The sequence below is a fragment of the Cnephaeus nilssonii genome (genome assembly GCF_951640355.1).
Source record: "Cnephaeus nilssonii genome assembly, chromosome: 7".
NCBI classification, from domain to species: Eukaryota; Metazoa; Chordata; class Mammalia; order Chiroptera; family Vespertilionidae; genus Cnephaeus; species Cnephaeus nilssonii.
The window spans coordinates 101,984,862-102,005,200 of NC_137078.1; the positions used below are offsets into that span (position 1 = coordinate 101,984,862).

Consider the following 20,339-nt stretch of genomic DNA (forward strand, 5'->3'; position numbering starts at 1 on the left):
CCAGGCGGGAGCCACCACGGGGAAGATCTGGGGGTCCCGTCCAGTGGGGGGGAGGGTTTTGGGGAGTCCCAGGTGTGGGTCCTGGAGCTTCCGAGACAAAGAACAGTCCAGATTCAGGACGGAGAGCACCAGGCCGTAGCTCATGTGGCCATCAGACCCACAGGCAGCCCCGGAATCAGGTCTTTATCCTTTAGACCAGCCCTCCCTGTCCCCCAGCTCCCGGCCCTGCCCCCCAGCACACGGCCCTGCCCCCCAGCACACGGCCCTGCCCCCCAGCACACGGCCCTGCCCCCCAGCACCCGCCCTGCCCCCCAGCACCCTGCGCTGCCCCCCAGCACCCGGCCCTGTTAGAGTGACAAGAGAAAAAAGCAATGAGCCCAGCCGGCATGGCTCACTGGTTGAGCATCGACCTAGAAACCAGGAGGTCAGGGTTCAATTCCCGTCGGGGCACGTGCCCGGGTTGCGGGCTTGATCCCCAGTGGGGGGCGTGCAGGAGGCAGCCCATCCATGATTCTCTCTCATCATTGATGTTTCTCTCTCTCCCCTCTCCCTTCCTCTCTGAAATCAATAAAATATATATATTTTAAAAAGCAGCAGTGAGACGATCTGAATAAAAGGTGAACTGAATGAAATCAAGCGAGGTGCCCCCTGCCCCAGGCACACCAGCAGGAGCGGGCAAGGGGCTGGCTCCCGGGCCGAGAGAGTGTGTGGCACCGAGCGGGCACCCACTGGCCACCAAGCAGCACCGTCTGCGCGTGACCAAGGCCCGGCCCCTCTCTGACCCCGGGGACAGGCCGGAGCCTTCCGGAAGCCTCCGCGCACCTCGCCGCCAGCTGCCGTCCTGTGCCCCGTGCAGGTTCGGGAGCCGGCGAGCCTCCCTCTTTCTCTCTAGACCCACGCTCCGCCCGGCTGCCCATGGGACTGGCTGGGGCTCTCCCAGCCCGAGGCCCGGCGGGCTGGTCGGGACTTTGGGTTCCAAACCAGGACAGTCCTGGACCCACCGGCTGCCGCCCTCGCTCTGGCCCAGGCACCTGTCATTCTGACGCTCCCGGCGACTCCAACATGCAGGTCAGGTGAGTCCCCAGAGCGAGGCCTCGGCCCTCAGGGCTCAGACACCCCGGGAAAGTCTAAGGGACAGTCCTGACCCGCCTGTGCCGCCCTCCACCGCTTCCTTCGCAAACTCGGAAGGAAGAGGAGGGGTGCAGGAGGGACGCTGATGCAGGAAGGGGGAGAGACCCCGAGTCTGAGGTGGAGGGGAAGCCCAGACTGCGGCCCCGGGGGTGCTTGTGACCCCGGCCAGCCCGCCGGCCTGCGAGGGCCCGGGGTGCAGAGGTGGCCCTGCCCCACCCCACAGCGTGACTCAGCCTCTAGGGCCCGAGAATTCCATCTGGGGCCCCGCGGAAGCTCAGAGATTCAGAAGCCGAACCCCCACTTCGGCGACACCCTGGTGTCCCGGGGACCAGACACCCTCGGGCTTCATGCTCGTCCTGCCGCTTTCCACCCCAAACAGGCCCCGCTTCTTCCCGTGGTGAGATGCTCGGCCTGGCCAGGACCCCCACCGCCCTCCTGAGGCGCAGGAGGTGGGCGGGCTCCGGCTGCCCCTCCCGGCCGCAGGCCTCTCGCCAGGCCCGTGTGCCGGGCAGTAGCTTGGCCTGAAGTCACAGCAACGTCCCGGAACCTGGGGTGCGGGCTGCGGCGCTTTCTCCTGTGGCGCCCCCTGCCCTGACCTCGCTGGGTCCCCTGCAGCCCCAGGCTCAGGGGTGGAGGGGGGGGCCTGGTCCTCCCATCACCTCCCATCGGCCCCGGGTCCCTGGGGGAGCCGGCTGGAGGTCACGTGGCCGGAGCGCTGGAGCATCGAGCAGCCGGAGGCCTCGGGGCTGTGACCCCCATGACCTTGGAGCCTCCCACAGGCCTGGCCCAGACGCAGCCTGTTTGCTGACTGAACAACAGACACGAGTATTAATACTCGGGAGCGAACCCCTCAACGCACCGAGTGAGGGGTTCGGAGGACGGCAGGCCCCCCGCACGCTGACACGTCCACCAGCCCCTTAGGCAGAGGCAGAGTGCTCAGGTGCCGTCACAGCCCGGGCCTGGCGATGCTCGAGGCACCGGCCGCCGCCAGCCCCGCTTTCTGGGGAGATGGGCTCCCGACCAAGAGACAAGCCGGCACAGGCAGGTACGGCGTGGACTCACCCCTGCGGCTCCCCGGGGCTGGCATGGCATTCCCCGCCCACCCGGGCCCACAGCGGGGGGGTGGGGGACGGGGGGGGGCGGGGGGGCGGTCACAGCTGCAGGGCCCGGCCCCGGGCAGGTGGCCGAGGAGCCTGCTGCCCCAGCCCTACCCCTGGGCCGTCACTCACAGCCATCTCTTAATTAGCAAAGTAAACAGCATGATGATGAATGTCATCATTTACTCAACAGATGATCAAAATCATTGTTTCCTCAGACCCCAGGGCAATGAAATGCAATCAGGGGTGATTTATTCGGGCAGAGTGCGTGGCGGCCACGGTGGCAGGCAGGCCGCCCGCCCATCGGGGTGGTGGGGGCAGTGTTCAGGCATCCCCCGGGCACGGGGACAGGCTACCTCTCTTTGATGGAGCCCAGGCCATCTCCACTCACCCCAACTCCCCTCTGTCCCCATGGACGAGCCTGGCCAGGCCGGGGTGCGGGGCCGATACACCTGACCTGGGTGTGTCTCCTTCCAAAATGGCAGGAATCTCCCGGCCGGCGGGGCTCAGGGGTTGGGCATCGACTATGAACCAGGAGGTCACGGCTGGATTCCCGGTCAGGGCACGTGCCCACATTTCGGGCTCGATCCCCAGTGTGGGCGTGCAGGAGGCGGCCGACCCATGACTCTCTATCGCGGATGTTTCTCTCTCCCTCCCTCTCCCTTCCTCTCTGAAATCCATAAAATATATTTTTTAAAAATGACAGGCATCTCCAGGTGTCCTGAGAGCACTCAGGAGACGGGGTGGGGGGGGGGGGGCGGCTACCACACATGTGGGAGGAGGGGTCCACCTGCCCGGCCGACCCCTCGTCCCCATTTTCCTGCATGAAACCTTGACCCTGAAGGTCGTAGGTCACCTACGTCGGGCCCAGCAAGGGGAGAGTCGCGTTTCGGGCCGGAGTGCGAGGGACGCCGGGGCCGTGCGTGGCCGGACCGCGTGGCAGTCACACAGACAGGAGGAGAGGGCCCTTGTCCTCGATCCCGATGGAGCGTCCAGGAAGCAATGCCGTCCTCAGAGCGGAGAGGAGGCCCTTCCAGGCCCACCTCGCCGGGAACAGCGCGCCATTGGGCCCTGGCTCTCGCCCAGGCAACACCCCCGTGTCTGTGCGGGGACCCCTCTGGGTGCCCGACTCCCCGGCCCAGCCGACAGGGAACCCCCTGCACCCCGGAGCCCACGCCGACACAGCACCCTCCTCGGGGGTCCTTTGCCACCTTCGCGAGGGGTCCCCCCCCCCTTCTCTCTCCGTAAACGACGAGCACGCACACGGTGGTAAATCAGACCACCCCGATTTACAGAACCAGGACCAGCACGGGCCGAACAACGGCACAGACAAAACTGGGGCCTGGGGCGGGGTGGTGGCATCCGGGCGCTGTCCCCGGGACCTGCTCCGAGGTCCGGGCCCGCCCCCCCTCACCTGCTCACCTGCTCACCTGCCTCTTACGCACTAACAGCTGTTGAATTAGCTTTTTTTTTTCTCTCTCTTTTTTTAATCCTCACCCGGGGGTATTTCCCATTGATTTTTAGAGGGAGCGGAAGAGAGAGGGACAGACAGAGCAATAGTGACGTGAGAGAAACACATCGATTGGTTGCCTCCTGCATGCGCCCCAACGGGGGAGGAGCTGCAGCTGAGATACGTGTCCTAGACGGGCATCGAAGCCGGGACCCTTCAGTTCACAGGCCGGCGCTCTACCCACTGAGCCACAGCCCGTAGGCGTGTCTAGTCACCTTCCCATCGCACTGTCTGCGGAGCCAGGCTCCCTGCGGGCCCAGGGAGAGCGTCCCGCGGGAGGACAGGCCACTGGGTTTATGTTGGGGGCGTGGGGACCCCCAGAAAGATCCAGGCTGTGGAGCCTGGGGTTTCCTCTCCAATCTGGGCCTCCCAGGGCCCGCCCGTGTGCTGCCAGGGACCACTCCCCTGCTGCCCGGAGGGGCACCGGGAGTCGCGACTCTCTCCCGAGCCCCCATCCTCCTGGAGGAAGGCGCGAGAACCAGGCGAGACGCAGCGGCCAGGCGAGGGAGACGCGTGGGAAAGTCCACGAGGCTGCTCACGGCGGGAGACGGTGGCTTCCTGCCCCCAAGGCCCACCCGGAAGCCGGGAGCGAGAAGGCGGCCTCGGCCTCAGGGTCGGTTTCAGGGGAAAGGGGGTTCGCCCTGAGCTTTGGGGACACCTGCTCCCTCCCCTCTCTCAGTTCCTGGGAGGCGGCGGCTCCCACAGGGACGCAAACAGCTGCAGACGCGCTCGCTGCGGCCACGAAGCCCCTCGACGGGCCCAGAGCAGGCAGAGGAGCCGCTCTGAGCGCCTGGGGCGTGGGAGGCCAACCCTGCTGTGCTGCCGGCGTGAGGCCGCTGGCGGTCAGACCGGACAAGCCCACCGCCGAGGCGGAGGCGCCGTGGGGACCGCGTTCCCTCACGTTCGCCGAGAATAAGTAATATCGCAAAGTCAACAGGCCGGACAGATAACAGGGCGGCGGGCCAGGCCGGGCACCCAGCAAGCAGCGCGACATGGCCGTTTCTTTAAAAGGAGCAAACGGAAGCCTGAGGCAGAGCCGAGAGGACAAAGTCGCCTCAAGGTCACCAACGCGCTACCCATGTGTGCGGTGCGTTCTCGCTGCAGCGGCCACAGCCACCGCTCACCAGATAGTCCAGGCCCCCCTGAGCGGGTCCCCCAAGCACCCACCATCCCCCCCCCCCCAACAGCAGGCGGGACGGGAGGGACAGGCAGAGCCTGCAAAACGCACTCACAGACCAAACCACACCTGTCCCGTCAGAGATCTCGGCTCTCCTGGCTCCAGAGGGGACGTGCCAGGAGCCACGAAAAAGTGCGCAGTGGGACCAGGGCGCGCAGTTCCAACTCCCTCCCGTCCTGCCTCACCCGCTCCCGGGCCCTGGGGTTCTGTCCTGAAGGTGACGGGCCTTGACCGGCACAGGCTCAAGGCTGCCGCGCGGATGGCAGGTGGCGCCCGGCTCACACCCGGCCCGCCCAGGGCGGCTGCTGGCGAGTGGACTGTGTTGAGTCGGGAGCTCCCGTTCCTTCGTCCGCCCGGCCCACCTGCCTCCCAGCTCCGCTGTTTGCAGAGCTGGCAGCGGGGAGGGGGCTTCTGTGCCCCCAGCACCCACACCCCTGCCGCCGGGAGCCTGGCCCTGTGAGGAGGGAAGGGCTGCAGCTGGGCCCCCCCCCCCCCACGAGCACCAGCCCCTGGCCTGCGGGAGGCCCTGCGGGAGGCCCTGCGGGAGGCCGTGGCCGGTGGGCGCAGGGGCGGTGCCCCCGGGGGCGGGGCTCCGGGAGCACGTAAGGAGCTGGGAAGAGGGCGCGTGAGCAGCGCCGTCCCTGGGGAGAGGCTCAGGCATGATGGGCAAGGCTAGAACCGCAAAGCCTCATGGGAGAGCGGGGTGGGGGTGGGGGGACTGCAGGGCCACGCTGTCCCACCTTCCGGAGGGGCTCCCCACCCTCATCGCCCGGTCCCAGCTACGCGGCCCGCCCGCCACACCTGGCCTCGCCCAAGAGCTTGGGTGCCCCCCGCCCCGTTTCCCCAGGCGGGGTCCCCGCCTACACGGCTCCGAAGGCTGCCGACCCTGAGATCAGCCGAAGCCCCAGGTGGGGCCCAGGGCCCTTGGTGGCCGGAGCAGGGCACCCCCGAGGGAGGGACGCCTTCGGGGCGTCAGCAGCCTCACCTAACGGGCCTCCACCCTCCGGACCGCTCTCGGGTCAGGACCATCGAGGCGGACCTCGGCTGTGAGGCTAAGCCGCCGACTCCCCTCCCGCGGGATGAGACTGCGCACCCCACTAATAGGAGAAGCGGGGGATCCTCTCCGGGAGCCGGGGGATGGGGGCGGGGGCCTGGTGTGATGCGCACGGGACAGCGCGGCCGTGGGCGTGTCCTGGGAGCTGCCCGCCGGGCACCGGCCCCTGCAGGAGGCTCCCCGCGTGGAGACCGTCCGGGACATCCCGTTCCTCTCTGCGTCCCCCCGGCTCGCAGCCGTAGCACCTCCGACCAGACGGGCAGCTCGGGGGCTGAAGACATGAGCTCATTAAAGACACATTTCCGGGCAGAGCGGGCGGCCGGCGGGGCTGCCGGGCCGCAAGGCCTCGATGCCTGGGGGGTGGCGTCATGCGAGCGCGGGATAAAATAAGCCTGGGAACTGGGAACGGACCGCCGCTCCCGCCGCCCCCGCCCGCCGCTCCGCTCCGCTCCGCGCTTATAAATAGATGGAGCCGAGATAATGCCGCCCGTCCGTCCGTCACACTCACCTCCCATCCGAAGTCGGCCTCCCGCAGCGAGGCCCGGGGCGCCGCCATGCAGGGGCCCACGCGCTCCCCGACCTCCAGCCGCTTCTTGGCCCAGATGCCCAGGCCGGCGCCCGGGATGGAGGACTCGCGCAGCTCGAAGTCGGGGGGGATGGGGATGTCGTCGGGGATGTAGACGGGGGCCTCGTAGGGAGAGCCCTCCTTGGGGGTGAAGTCCTCGCTGGTGGGGAAGGGGGACGCCGGCCCCATGGGGATGGGGGACATGATGCTGTCCTCGGTCTCATCCTCCGCACTCTCGCCCGCCAGCAGGTCCGGGTCCGGCTCGTACATACTATTTACAACGTCGCCGTCACCTGCGGGAGACAGACAGCGTCAGGCCGGGTGCACCCCTCCCCGGGCGGGAGGCTCGGGGCCCCCGGGACTGGGACGGACAGAAACCCCCTGCCCGGGATACGTCGCCTCTGCCCTCCTGACCGAGCCCCCCGCACCCCCATGAAAGGGGCTAGGACACCCACCCCACCCCCCACCCCCTGGAACCAGCATCCCCCACGCCTCCTGTGGCCCCGTGTGGGAGAGGGGGGACAGGAGCAGCCACACGCCACAAGCTTGGGGACAGCGGGGGACGGCGGCACACTGGGACCCAGCGGGGGCTGCGGGTGAACCCAGAGCCACCCAGGGTGTCCCCCCTGTACTGTGTCCTGAATGGAGGCGGCCTGAGTTCCCGGGAGGACTCGGGGTTTGGGCTCTGTGGCCTGTACCCCACCCCCGGCCTCTCTGGGCAGCTGCGTGGGCAGCAGGCCGGGTCCTGACCGGCTCCTGGCCGTGAGGACAGAGGCTGCCGACGGCTGAGGCCCAGGGCGGAGCGGGCGGGAGGAATCCTCTCTGGGGCTCCTCCTCCTCCTGAGAGACGCTCGGTGCCAGGATAGTGCCCCGGCACCCGGCACACCCAGCCCCCAGGAGGCGATACCACGTGGGCTGGGGAGCCACAGAGAGCAGGCGGGGGGGGGGGGGGGGCGGCACGCAGTGGGGAGAGGGCTCACGCAGGGATCACCCCCAAGAGCTGAAAAGACAGGTGAACGTTCACAGCGCGCTCGTTACCCACAACCCACGAAGGCGGCACACCTGGGGGCACATGGGGGGGCACATGGGGGGGCACACCGGGGGCCCAGCAGGTGAGCGCTGAGGAGCGGGCCGTCCACAGGTGAACGCTCAGCACCAAGAGGCCCGCACTGCCACGCTGAGCGGGGAGCGGACACAAGGCCACGCACGCAGCGCCGGCCCCCATTTCTGTGGAATTCCCACAACCCGCGAGCCCCCCGCGGCCCTCACGCTGCGGGCGAGGGGCTGTGGTGGGCGTGGGGCGTCCTCCGGGGACGGGGCGTCTGGATGGACAGAGGCGCGGGTCGCACTGCCTGCGAATGCGCCGAAGGCCGCCGCACCGTCCCCCTCAGCGGCCGATCTCGATGTGCGTGCGCGTCACCGTAACGAGGTTTTAAAAGTCGGGGGGCGGGCGGGGGAGGTGCAGTGAGGACCCCCGCCCGCCCCAGTGCTGACCTCTGGCCACGTGCTCCCGCCCGCCCCCCGCCGACCGGTGACCGTGACCCGGCGCTGTCACCCGGCCCTCGGCCGCCCTGCTCCCCGCCTGACGTGGCGGGCGAGGCCGAGGTCTCCATGGCGACGGGACTCTCAAGTACAAGGAAGGTGACCCGGCCCCTCGTGCTGGGCAAGCAGATGTGGTGCGGGACCAACAAGTGTTTTCTTTCCGGAGAAACGCGTCTCGGGGAGAAAGCCGTCGGGGGAGCATCTAGTAACAGCATCTGCTTGGAGGCGGGTTCTGTCCGAGTTGGCTGGTGGGTCCTTCCCAGCAGCCCCCCCTCGCCCTGAGGACCCCAGAGGCTCAGGTGTGAAAGGACCTCCCCCTCCCGCCCCCCGGGGAGGCAGGTTGCAAGGGGGCAATTAGGGGCCACTTCGTTCCTGGGCACCACAGAGCTCACCCCGGGCCCCACCCAAGTCCTCACTCCTGGGGGGGGGGTGTGCTCCAGACAATGAGGGACCCGCCAGGCTGCACGTGGGACCCCCGTACTGTGTCCCCCCCATACTGTGTCCCCCCGTACTGTGTCCCCCCTGTACTGTGTCCCCCCATATTGTGTCCCCCCTGTACTGTGTCCCTCCCGTACTGTGTCCCCCCTGTACTGTGTCCCTCCCGTACTGTGTCCCCCCGTACTGTGTCCCCCCGTACTGTGTCCCCCCTGTACTGTGTCCCCCCTGTACTGTGTCCCTCCCGTACTGTGTCCCCCCCGTACTGTGTCCCCCCGTACTGTGTCCCCCCTGTACTGTGTCCCCCCTGTACTGTGTCCCTCCCGTACTGTGTCCCCCCCGTACTGTGTCCCCCCGTACTGTGTCCCCCCTGTACTGTGTCCCCCCCGTACTGTGTCCCCCCCCGTACTGTGTCCCCCGTACTGTGTCCCCCGCACGCAGGTATATCTCGGGGCTCTTTTTTGGGGGGTGTTACTTTCTTTTTTAAAAAATATTTGTTTATTGATTTCAGAGAGGAAGGGAGAGGGAGAGGGAGAGATAGAAACATCAATGATGAGAGAGTCATGGACCGGCTGCCTCCTGCACGCCCCCCACTGGGGATGGAGCCCGCAACCCGGGCCTGTGCCCCGACCGGGAATCGAACCCTGACCTCCTGGTTCCTAGGTCGACGCTCAGCCCGAGCCCCGCCGGCTGGGCCCTGTACAGTTTCTGTGTGAATTCTACTTCCCCCAACACCTCGCCTGCTGGAGGCTAATGGAGCTTAGAGGCGTGTAGAACCTGCTGGCCACGCAGACAGGAGCGGGGCCGTGGGCGCGTTCCCGCTGACGGAGGAGGCTGCGCAGGCCCCGCCCCCGGGCACGGGGCTAAATGCTGCCCGAGGCACCAGGAGACCCGCGTCTCCGTTCGGCCGCCCCAGCGCCTCCCTCAGAGCGGGGGCCGGTGGCCTGATTGCTGCGCAGAAGCGTTTGGAGAAAATGAGGTGTCACAGCCGCCCCAGGCCCCGGAGGGAGCCGAGAGCTGCTCCGAGACGCCGGAGGCGCGGGCAGGCCGGGCGCAAACCGTCCCTCCCCCGGGGTCCTCGACCGGAGAGGCCGGATCCAGAAGCCGTCCTTCCCCAGCCCGGGCTCTGGCCAGGGACTCTGGGCGGTGGCCGCCCTCTGCCCTCTGCCCTCTGCCCTCTGCCCTGGGCAGGACGTGCCTTCCCCCGGACCGGCCACCCCGGCTCCGTGACGCGGGCCGTGTCCACCGGCTCCCTCCCCAGGGCGGAGCACAGAGCCAGGAGCACAAGCGTCCTGTGACGTGGGATCGGCTGGGCCCTGTGTGTTAGCTCCTGCACGGGGGCCTCGGGGTCAGGACAGGGACTCAGGCCTGAGCCTCTCGTTCCTGAAAGTTCTTTGGGGACACCTGCCAGGTAATAGACGCAGGGAGGGAAGAGGCCTGCTCGGAAGAGCCGGGTCCGTGCTGCTCGGCTCTGCGTGGCCCGGAGAACATTTCCTTCCTCTCGCCGCCGGCCCAGAGACCCCGCCCCCCGCATCCCGATCCTTCGGGCAGGAAATCACCTCGGACAACCACCCGTCACCTTCTTCAGCTCCCTCCGAGGGCGGCAGTGCCAGGCAGGGCGGGGACGGCAGAGGCCACCAAGGTGCCCTGTGCCCCGCCAGAGAGTGAATCCCCCCCCAAATCTGCACCTTCTCCCCACCCCACCTCCCATTACAGCCCGTCTGGCGATCATCTCGGGGTCACAGGTCAAAAGCAAGTCGACCTCTGCTGATCCTTGGGGGGGGGGCACTACTAACCCCCCAAATGGGGGAGGACAGCTCAGAGGCCATGGTGAGCGCCCCATGAGTGACCTTCTCAGAAACAGCTTGTGGGGCCCGGGTGGCCCGGCGCCGGTTTGCCGGAGGAGCTGGCGCGGCGAGGCCGATTCGCAGCAGCTCCACCCAGGCCTGCGAGGTCAGCCACGGTCCGCCTCGGCGTCGCCCACTCCCTGTGGAGGGGATGCGCCCTGCCCGCCGAGCGCACGGTGCCGGCCACGCCCGACTGTGGCCACTGCTCCCGGCGGCCGCCCGGGCCCACCCTGCACCCTGCCCCCGGCTCATGGGCCCACGGAGCCCCGAGGAGAGACCGTCCCTGCCCCCAGGGAACCTGCTCCGAGTCAGACCAGAGCTGAGACCGCCTCCACGCTCCTCCTGCACACGTCACCGCGACACCGAGGCGGCCAGGCCTCCCGCTGTGACCCGGGACCACACGGCCTCCCTGGGCGGTGACGTGACGCCATGGGCGGGGGGCGGGAGGTGATGCAGAGGCCGGGGCGCAGCTGGCCCCCCCACAGCCTGGCGAGTCAGGGACACGCCGGTTAGTCAGGCCCTTCTGGAAACTTCTAAAGCAGCCCCTTCCTGAGGCGGAGCAGCAGGCCCTGGGCCAGGAGCGCTCCCTGGGAATTCTCATCCACTGGCTTCTGAACCCAGTGACCCCTGAACCCAGTGACCTCTGAACCCAGTGACCTCTGAGACTGAATGCAGCCCCTCTCAAAGGGGTGCTGGTTCCTTGTGGAGACCGGCCCGCTCCGCAAAGCGGCACAGCGCGGGGCACAGGACACACGGGACACAGGACACACGGGACACAGGACACACGGGACACAGGATGCATGGAACTGGGCCGACCCCCGGGCTCTGTGGGCCCCGGGCCTGAAGTCACCATCACATCAACCAGCAGCAAGGGCCTCAGGCCACGCCCTCTCCCAGGGAGAGACAGGCTGCGGCACGGGACGGCCCTCCCCCCCCCCCCCCAGCTGTGACTGTCAGGGGACCCCCCCCACTCCAGGTTTAGTGCCGCGGGTCGAGCTGAATGCATGGCCGTGGGAAGCAGCATTTGGAGGTGCCGCTCAGGTCGGTCAGGGTGTGAAAGGAGTGTGGTGGCAGAGGTGAGGTCAGGTGCAGAACAGACCAGCCCGGCGACTGCGGGAAGCCAGGTCCCAGGGTGTCCACGGCCGCTCCATTCTGGAGCCCAGGACTGTGAAGGCGACTGTGCAGCAATGGGCAGGCCTGGTCACAATGCAACTCCTCCTCTGTCTGTGCGCCAACCATCAGCACTGGGTCAGCTGGTCCACTGAGGGCTCAAGTTATGGATTGATGGATGGATAGATGGATGGATGGATGGATGGATGGATGGATGGATGGATGGATGATGGATGATGGATGATGGATAGATGGATGGATGGATGGGTGGATGGTGGATGGATTAATGGATGGATGGATTGATGGATGGATGGATGGTGGATGGATGGTGGATGGATGGATGGATGGATGGATAGATGGATGATGGATGGATGGATGGATGGTGGGTGGATGGATGGATGGATGGATGATGGATGGATGGATGGATGGTGGATGGATGGATGGATGGATGGATGGATGGATGGTGGATGGATGGATGATGGATGGTGGATGGGTGGATGATGGATGGATGGATGGATGGATGGATGGATGGATGGGTGGATGATGGATGGATGGATAGATGGTGGATGGATGGATGATGGATGGTGGATGGATGGATGGTGGATGGATGGATGGTGGATGGATGGATGATGGATGGTGGATGGGTGGATAATGGATGGTGGATGGGTGGATGGGTGGATGGGTGGATGGATGGATGATGGATAAATGGATGGATGGATGGATGGATGCTGGGTGGATGGATGATGGATGGATGGATGGATGGATGGTGGATGGATGGATAGATGGTGGATGGATGGATAATGGATGGTGGATGGATGGATGGTGGATGGATGGATGATGGATGGTGGATGGGTGGATAATGGATGGTGGATGGGTGGATGGGTGGATGGGTGGATGGATGGATGATGGATAAATGGATGGATGGATGGATGGATGCTAGGTGGATGGATGATGGATGGATGGATGGATGGATGGATGGTGGATGGATGGATGATGGATGGTGGATGGATGGATGGTGGATGGATGGATGGATGGTGGATGTATGGATGGATGGATAGGTGGTGGATGGATGGATGATGGATGGATGGATGGATGGATGGATGGATGGGTGGATGGTGGATGGATGGATGGATGGATGGATAGATGGATGGATGGATGGATGGATGGATGGTGGATGGATGGATGGATGATGGATGGATGGATGGTGGATGGTGGGTGGATGGATGGATAGATGGATGGATGGATGGTGGATGGATGGATGGATGGATGGATGGTGGATGGATGGATGATGGATGGATGGATGGTGGATGGTGGGTGGATGGATGGATAGATGGATGGATGGATGGTGGATGGATGGTGGATGGATGGATGGATGGTGGATGGATGGATGGTGGATGGATGGTGGATATATGGATGGATAGATGGTGGATGGATGGATGGTGGATGGTGGGTGGATGGATGATGGATGGATAATGGATGGATGGATGGGTGGGTGGGTGGATAGATGGATGTAGATGGTGGGTGGATGTGTGGGTGGAAGGACGAAAAAAGTAAAAGGCAGAAACCCTCACTTCCCATTCTTGACTTCCCTTCCCTGAGGGTACCCCTTGTTCCTCTTCCCCCGGGGCTCTGATTGGTTAATCAGGGGGCACCTAGGCTTGCTGGGCCCAGAACCATCTCGGGAAGGAGCCCGTTTCTCAGCTGCTACTTCAGAGCCGCCTCCCTTCAGCCATGTGAGTGGCCTGCCTGGCCAGCACTCCAGGGGTGCAGTGGGCTCGACGGCGATTCTGGGGTTCAGCTGCAGGCCCCGGCCCTCTGAGCTGGTGGGACTTCGCTTTCCCGCCTTCTGACTGTTCTTTTATCTCTGGAACCACACGGCGAGGAGTGCTGGGTCCTGGGCCCCGCAGAGACCCCAACACGGCCCCCCTGCCCCCCAGCCTGTAAGTCCCCTGAGCTGTGACTGCCAGGGACCACCTTGCCTGTGGCTCAGGGAGGGGGACGGGGCAGAGAGCAGCGCTCGGTCAAGCTGGGCCCGCGGCCGCCACTGGGTAAACAGTGATTGTTTCTAACAGGATTTCCATGCTGCTACGTTCCTGCCGAGGGCAGCCAGGCAAGGGGGAGCCCCGTCCCCGATGGAGGGGTTCTCGGGGCTGCACGAGCGTCCTGCAGACCCACCTCCCAACCGTTCGCCGGAAAGGGAGCCGGGAATCGGCGGCTCAGGGTTGCCATTGTTGTTTTCAATCACCCACGGCAAACCGGTGCCCGCCCAGCCCGGACCTGCCTGTGAGACAAGCAGAGGGTCCGGCTCCAGGACCAACCCAAAGAGGCGCCCGTGGTGCTGGGACCCGCCGCCCGCCGCCCGCCGCCCGCCGCCCGCCGCCCGCCGCCCGCCGCCCGCCGCCCGCCGGAGCTGCAGGGCCGCGGCCGCCCCAGGCCGCACTCATTGCCATTCGCCTCGCACGCAGCCTGGAGCTCCCGAGCCCGCAGCCGAGCGCAGGGTTATTAACGCGGCAGATTAATAGCTGCGAGAGCAGGCATTCCTGCAGACGTGCTCAATGTTACTAACAACCCACCGCCATTTAGAACCCCAGCCCTCGCCCGGGACCTGGCCCGCAGGGACCTGAGCGGGGAGCCCAGCTGCCCGGCCCACGGCGCTGAATGTCCCCGGGGCCCGGGGGGGGGGGGGCGGGGCGGGGGGGGCGCAGAGCTGGCCTCTGTCTCGCTGGCGGCCGGGCCCAGCCTCTCCCCCAGGGCCCCGTCAGGCAGTGCGGGTCCTCGGACCCTGGCCGGGTGCTCCGCTGGCCTCCTGTCCCCCAGGATGACCGTGTGGGCTGAGCTGTTCCCCCCCTACACACACACACACACGTTTTGCCAGAACCCTGGGCCCCGTGAATGCGACCCGAGTTGGAGACAGGGTCGTCGTAGAGGTTAGGACTTTAATTCAACACAACTGTGTCCTCACAGGAAGAGGAGACAGAGGCACAGGGTGGGGACGCAGCCCCGGGACGACGGAGACCTTGGGGAACAAATGTTTGACGCCCCAGTTGTGGTACTTTGTCACAGCCGCCTGGTACAGGTCCAGAGAGCCAGGCTGGAGGGCCCTGCCCCCCACGGGTGCCGCCGAGGTCCTCACCGCTCACAGCCCCCCTCCGGAAGCCCCCATCTGCCCCCTCACAGCATCCTGGAGCAGGTCACTAGTCTACCCATTTCACAGGTGCAGAAACTGATGCACAAATGGATGGCGGTTCTGGGCGAGCCCTTTGCTGGGAGTGAAGCCTGAGCAGCAGCCCCCCAGAGCCTGGGACACTGGATACCCCGGGAATGCGTCGCCGGCTGCTCGGGCCACGGCCACGCTCAGCCACTCAAGGTCAGATCCACCTCCCGACAGACCGGCGGGGGCCTGGGGCACGTTTCACAGGCTCCACCTCCCGGGGCCCCTCTGCCTTCCCCAGCTCCGCCCGCAGCTGGGCCCAGCTGCCAGGGGGCTGCCGGCGAGACCGCCCCAGAGCTCTCTGCCCACACCCGCCCTCCCGGCCCCGTCCAGCGGGGCTGACACAGGCCCGGGGGCTGTGACCGGCCGCCCAGACCACCTGGCCCCCCCTTAAGGCCAGCGCATTATTCCAAGACGATCATTTCTCGGCGGGCGCTCGGGGGCCGCGTTCCTATTCCAGCCCGCCCCTTTCCTCGTGCTTCCATCGCCCGGGGCGGCGGCGCGCTGCGTTCTGATCGCGGCTGGTTCCCGGTGAAAAGCCTCTTTGTTCCCGAGATGGGATTGGCCTTTCCCCCCTTATTCCTCGGTTAATACACCACTTCCCCGAGCCCCGGGGCAGCGCGGCGGCCGCCGATTGCTCAAATCTCACTGTTTTTCTTCTAAATCACGGCCCCCTTCCCCCTCCCGCCCCCCACGTCCCATGCTGCACGCCGTGCGAGCTGTGGCCGAGCGGGGCGTCCTCAGGCCCGGCCACCTCCTGCTCTGGGGGCACCAGCGGGGCCGCCCCACCCCCCAATGTCAGAGGAGGCCGCTCCAGGCACCAGCCCATCACCTCGCATCCGGCAGCTCGCCATTTTTTAAAGAATTGGAGGTGCCCGGCTGGTGTGGCTCAGGGGTTGAGCATCGACCTAGGAGCCAGGAGGTCAGGGTTCGATTCCCGATCAGGGCACAGGCCCGGGTTGCGGGCTCCGTCCCCAGTGTGGGGCGTGCAGGAGGCAGCCGATCCATGGTTCTCTCCCTCTCCCGTCCTCTCTGAAATAAAAATAAGATAAAAACTATGAAGACAATGGAGGTAAAAGACAACGTAGAATGCACCGCCTTCACCAGTTTGTGCAGCTCAGGGGCCTCAACACAGTCACACTGTGACGCAGACGTCACCACCATCATCTCCAGAACTTTCCACCTTCCTGAGCTGGACCGCTGTCTCCACTGAAGACCCCGCCCGCCCCGCCCCTGACCACCACCCGCGCTGTCGCCATGGGTCTGACTCCTCGGGGGCCTCACCCGGCGGCATCCCCGCGCCCGTCCTGCCGCGTCTGCTCTTTTCCACCCGCTCGTCCTCAGCGCCACCCGTGGGCGCAGGGTCCGCGCTCCTTCCTCTCGGGGCGGAGCGGCCTCCACCGCCTGATGCCGCGTCCCCCCACCCCCCCGCCCGCCCGGACACTGGGCGGCTCCCCCCTTTCTGTGTGGAGAAGGCTGTTCTGAACATGGGGGCGCAGCTGTCTGAGCCCAGAGTGGGCGCTGAGCGTCACCAAAACCCGCGGGACGGGGTCTCCCAGCGGCTCCCGCGCCTGAGACGGGGCCGCGTCCTCGGGCTGGTCCTCGCCGTCGCGCCATCTCGGGTCCTACAGGCCCAGGGACGCCCCTTCCGGTTTCCACACAGACACGCTCCGGACCCCAGGCCCCCCTCTGTAGAAAAGGGGTGCATCCCACCTGGGACAGTTGGGAGGGTCAAGGCCACAGGCCTGCACGTGGGGACCCTGTTCCTGGCACTGCCATTGCGGGACCGCCAGGCACCCCCACACCGCTGGCCAGCAGCGCTCACGCCCCACCCCCATCAAGCAGCCCTGGCACCCACGTGCCCAGGTGCACCCCGGGAACGAGGAGGACCCTGTCCCGCTGGAGGCGGCGCCTGGTAGACGGGGCGGAGGCCCTGCAGGAGCCCCAGGGGACAGGCGTCGGTCCCCAGAGCTGGGCACAGCCCCCAGCGGCTGGGTTTTCTGAGGCCCCGTCTACGCTGGGCGGCGGGCGGCCTTGCGGGTGCCGGGTCCTCAGGGGAGGCGGGGCGGGGGGACCCAGAGGGATGAGGCTCACACAGGCCAGGGCAGCAGCCACTCAGCGTGGGGCCGGTGGGTGTGGGGAAGGGACCCCGACACCCACAAACACAGTTTCTGCAAACCCAGAGGCCCAAGTGGGGTGCCGAGGAGGGGGCCGAGGGGGGCAGTCACCTGCCCCGACAGCCATGCCCGTTGCTATGGGACCCGGGACGACGGGTGAGGCCCCGGGGAGGCTGGCCAGGGCGGCCCCAGCAGCTGCCCCACCCGGGGGCGCCGCGTCGGGGACAGAAGGGCTGGGCTGGGTCCCCTCTGGGGGAGGAGGAGCGGGTCAACGCCCACGACCACCGATGACTTACAGACGGTTTATCCCTTCAGCCCCTCACCCAGGCCGGCGCTGCCATTCCGGGCCCAGCGAGTCGCACGGTTAACAAACGTGGCCCCAAATAAAATCCTCGGGAGAAGAGAGCAGACCGCGTGCCTCGCCCGCCGGGAAGGCTGGGCTCCGGGGCCGGGGGCTGGGCTCCGGGCGGGGGGCGCGAGGAGAAAGGCCCTGGAGACCCATCGCCAGGGTGGGTGGCGGAGCCGGGGACCTTCGGCTGCGCGGCCGCTGGGGCGCACAGAGCAGGCTTTGCGCTCCGTGGCGCTGGCTTCGTGGGTCGACAACTGGACGTGGGCACCGGGGGCGGCAGGGGGGGCGGCGTGGCCACTGCCTCGGGGCCCGGGGACGGGGCCGCTGGTGCTGGAACAAGTCCACCGCCCCTCCCCTCTCCCTGGACGCCGGCTGGCCCCCTGCCCGGCCCTGGCCCCGGCCCCCAACCAAAGCGGGGGTGCGAGTGGCACCGCTGAGCCCTCCGCAGCTGGGACGGGGGCTCCGGTCGCCCGGGTGCCCGGGAAAGGCGTGCCTCCAGTGCTCAGCCCTTGGGGGCCGGGAAGACCCTCCCGCTGCCGCCCAGGCCCCTGCTGCCCCCTGCGTGTTGCCCAGACGATAGGGCTGCAGACAGGAGAGAGGAGAGAAAACTGGGGCGCTCCTCCCCAATCCTCTGGGCCAGGTGCCCAGGGACAGCCTCACCCCTGCAGATCCGGGGGGCTGTCCACCCCCCCTCAGCGCAGCCCCCAGCTGCGGCCACAGCAGCCGCGCCGCCCTGGCCCTCGGGCCGCCTCCCCTAATAAAGCCGTTTATAGTTTTAAGCATCAAATAAAGAGCTTGACTCGCCGGCTCCTGCCCTGCTCGGCCGCCACAGCTCCATTTAGCAGGCCAGTGGCGAGAAGAGAGAGAAAGGGAGGAAAAAAATTCATTAATTTTTATTAACAGGGAGAGCCATTTGTTCCCTGTGACAATATTTGACTTGTCGAAATGATTTTCACCTCTGCCATGAGGTGGGCGCTCCCCACATACATCACCCGATTACTCGGAGCGGGCCGGCCGCAGTCATTAGGCAGTGAATTAACGACAATCCCCAGCGCCATTAATCACCCTGACAAAGGCGTGAGCTCGCCGCTGACCCGAGCGCCGGCCCGGCCCGGCCCGGCAGCCAGAGGGGAGCCCCGCGGCCCGGCTCCGGAGGCGCCAGGGGCTGGAGCGGCCGCCCGGCCGTCCCTTCCTTCCCCAATCCCGAGCCGCTGGCCAGAGGGTGGGTGGGCGCCGGGCTCCCCGGCTTCCTCCTCGGTTGTTTTACTGCGACCCTCTCCTTGGCGAGGTGGCGGCCATCACCCAGGGCCGGCCAGGAAGTTCACACCAGTAACCGTATTCACTCCCCAAGACTCGACCCCAGGGGCGAGGCCCACTATTACCCCATTTCATGGATCAGGAAACTGAGGCACGAAGATGCCAGGACCTGCGGCAGGTCACGGCCTGGGAAGGGGCCGTGCCAAGGCTGTGCCGCGGCGCTGAACCCAGGCCGACGCCGGCCCCGCACCAACGGCTCCGATCCGGACGCCCCGGCGCGCGGCTGGGTGTCGGGTCAGTCAAGGTCCCGGGTTTCCGTCGGCTCCTGATCCGCTTCCCAGCAATACCGCTGGCCCCTGAACAACACGGCTCGAGCTGCCAGGGTCCGTGCACAGGCAGAGATTTTCAATAAGCCGACTGGCAGTTTCCTGAGATTTCCTCACCACGCGACGCGGCCACGCCACTCAACGGGCACCCGCGACCGTCCTGCTGCTTCCTGGCTGTCAGTGCGGGAGCCGCCAGCCGCGGACAGATTCTAGATCTTTCTCCCGCCAGCTCCCATCGCTGGCGCCGCGGCTGCTGACGCTGTAGCACCACGGGGTCTGTGCGTCTGAGACGGTGCTGACGGGGTGCCGACCGGCCGCCCAGCTGGGAACCCTCCGTGAGCCCGCGGCACGGTTCCGGCAAACGCGTTTCCTCTACGGTTTCAAACGTGGTTTCCTGAAAAAGGCGGTCTTTCCTCCGCGGGCTTTACTGTCGGTGGGTGCGGACCACTGTCCTCGCCGCCAGTAAGGCTTCCGGTCCCCGGAGGCTGTCGGGGTTCCGTTTTAGGGGAGACCGAAGTTATGCACGGATTTTCGACTTCACAGGCTCGGCCCCCGACCGCACCGGGTTCAAGGCTCAGCTGTACTTTCCATCCAGTGTGCGCGGCAGGGGGAGGCTAACCTGGCGGATCTTAGATCTGGCTTTCACGGAGTTGACTTCCTCCTGGGTCCTGGGGTCACACGGGGTTTGTTGGTAAAAACCAGCAGAAAATCCTGTCCTGACGAGGCGTCCCCGCTCAGCGTCAGGGACCCCGGGGGCCCGGAGGGGACTGTGTCCAAAGGAAGGGCCGAGCAGGTGGGGCCGGAGCCCCATCCGCCGGACACGGCGATGGTGCTGGGCTCCCCTCTGACCAGGACAGGTGGTCTCTGGGCCTGCAGATCCAGGGGCCGCAGCCTCGCCTCCCCCGACCTGGTCCCGTTCCACGTCCGCGATCCCAAGAGGCGGCCGCCGGGCAGGGGCGTGGGCCACACTGGGCTCTGTGCTGCTGGACGCCAGGCCGGCCCACGGAGCCTCTCGGAGCCACGTCCTTCCTGGGAGGCGTGGCAGGCCCCCCTTCGGACCTGGCGGGACCGTGGCGGGACCGTGGCGGGACCGTGGCGGGACCGTGGCGGGCCGTCTGCAGACCTGACCGGGGCCGGCGGGGGCCCCTCCCGCCTCGTTCCCGACACCACGCCAACTGCTTTGTGCACGTGAATCCAGGTGACCATCTTCCCGTTTCAAACCAGTTTCTCCCATTAGCCCGGCCGCTGGACGTGCCCCTCGGCCTGGTCCACACCCGAGTTTGAGAGGAGGAGGAGGGGGGGGGGGGCTCACTCCGCCCATCTGCCCTCTTTCTCGGACTCCTCGTGGTTACGCCTCGGCACGCTCCCTAGGTCTCCTCATTAGCGACCCGTTCACACGCCTCCACGCCCTCCCCACCTGTTCCTCTCCCCACGGGCGCTGCGAGTCGGAAATCACCAAATAACCGCGCACTCACGGGGGGTTCCAGTGGCAGGCGGGGGCGAAGCGGCGCGGTCCGGGCCTCCCTCTGTCGGGTTCAGCGCTGCTGACTGGCCGCCGGCTGTGGACGGGGCATCTTCAGTCCACGTGCATCGGGGGGCTGGAGGCTCCCC

At 66.8% G+C, this 20,339-nt stretch overlaps 1 protein-coding gene across 4 annotated transcripts in view; it reads right to left on the reverse strand.

Annotated features, from left to right (window-relative positions):
- Positions 1-20,339, reverse strand: part of PRDM16 (PR/SET domain 16) — a 278,461-nt gene that overhangs the window by 184,252 nt on the left and 73,870 nt on the right. For all 4 annotated transcript variants that reach the window (XM_079777319.1, XM_079777318.1, XM_079777317.1 and 1 more), the window contains exon 2: positions 6,478-6,827. In XM_079777319.1, the coding sequence (XP_079633445.1) occupies positions 6,478-6,827 (350 nt within the window). The remainder of the gene's footprint in view (positions 1-6,477; positions 6,828-20,339) is intronic.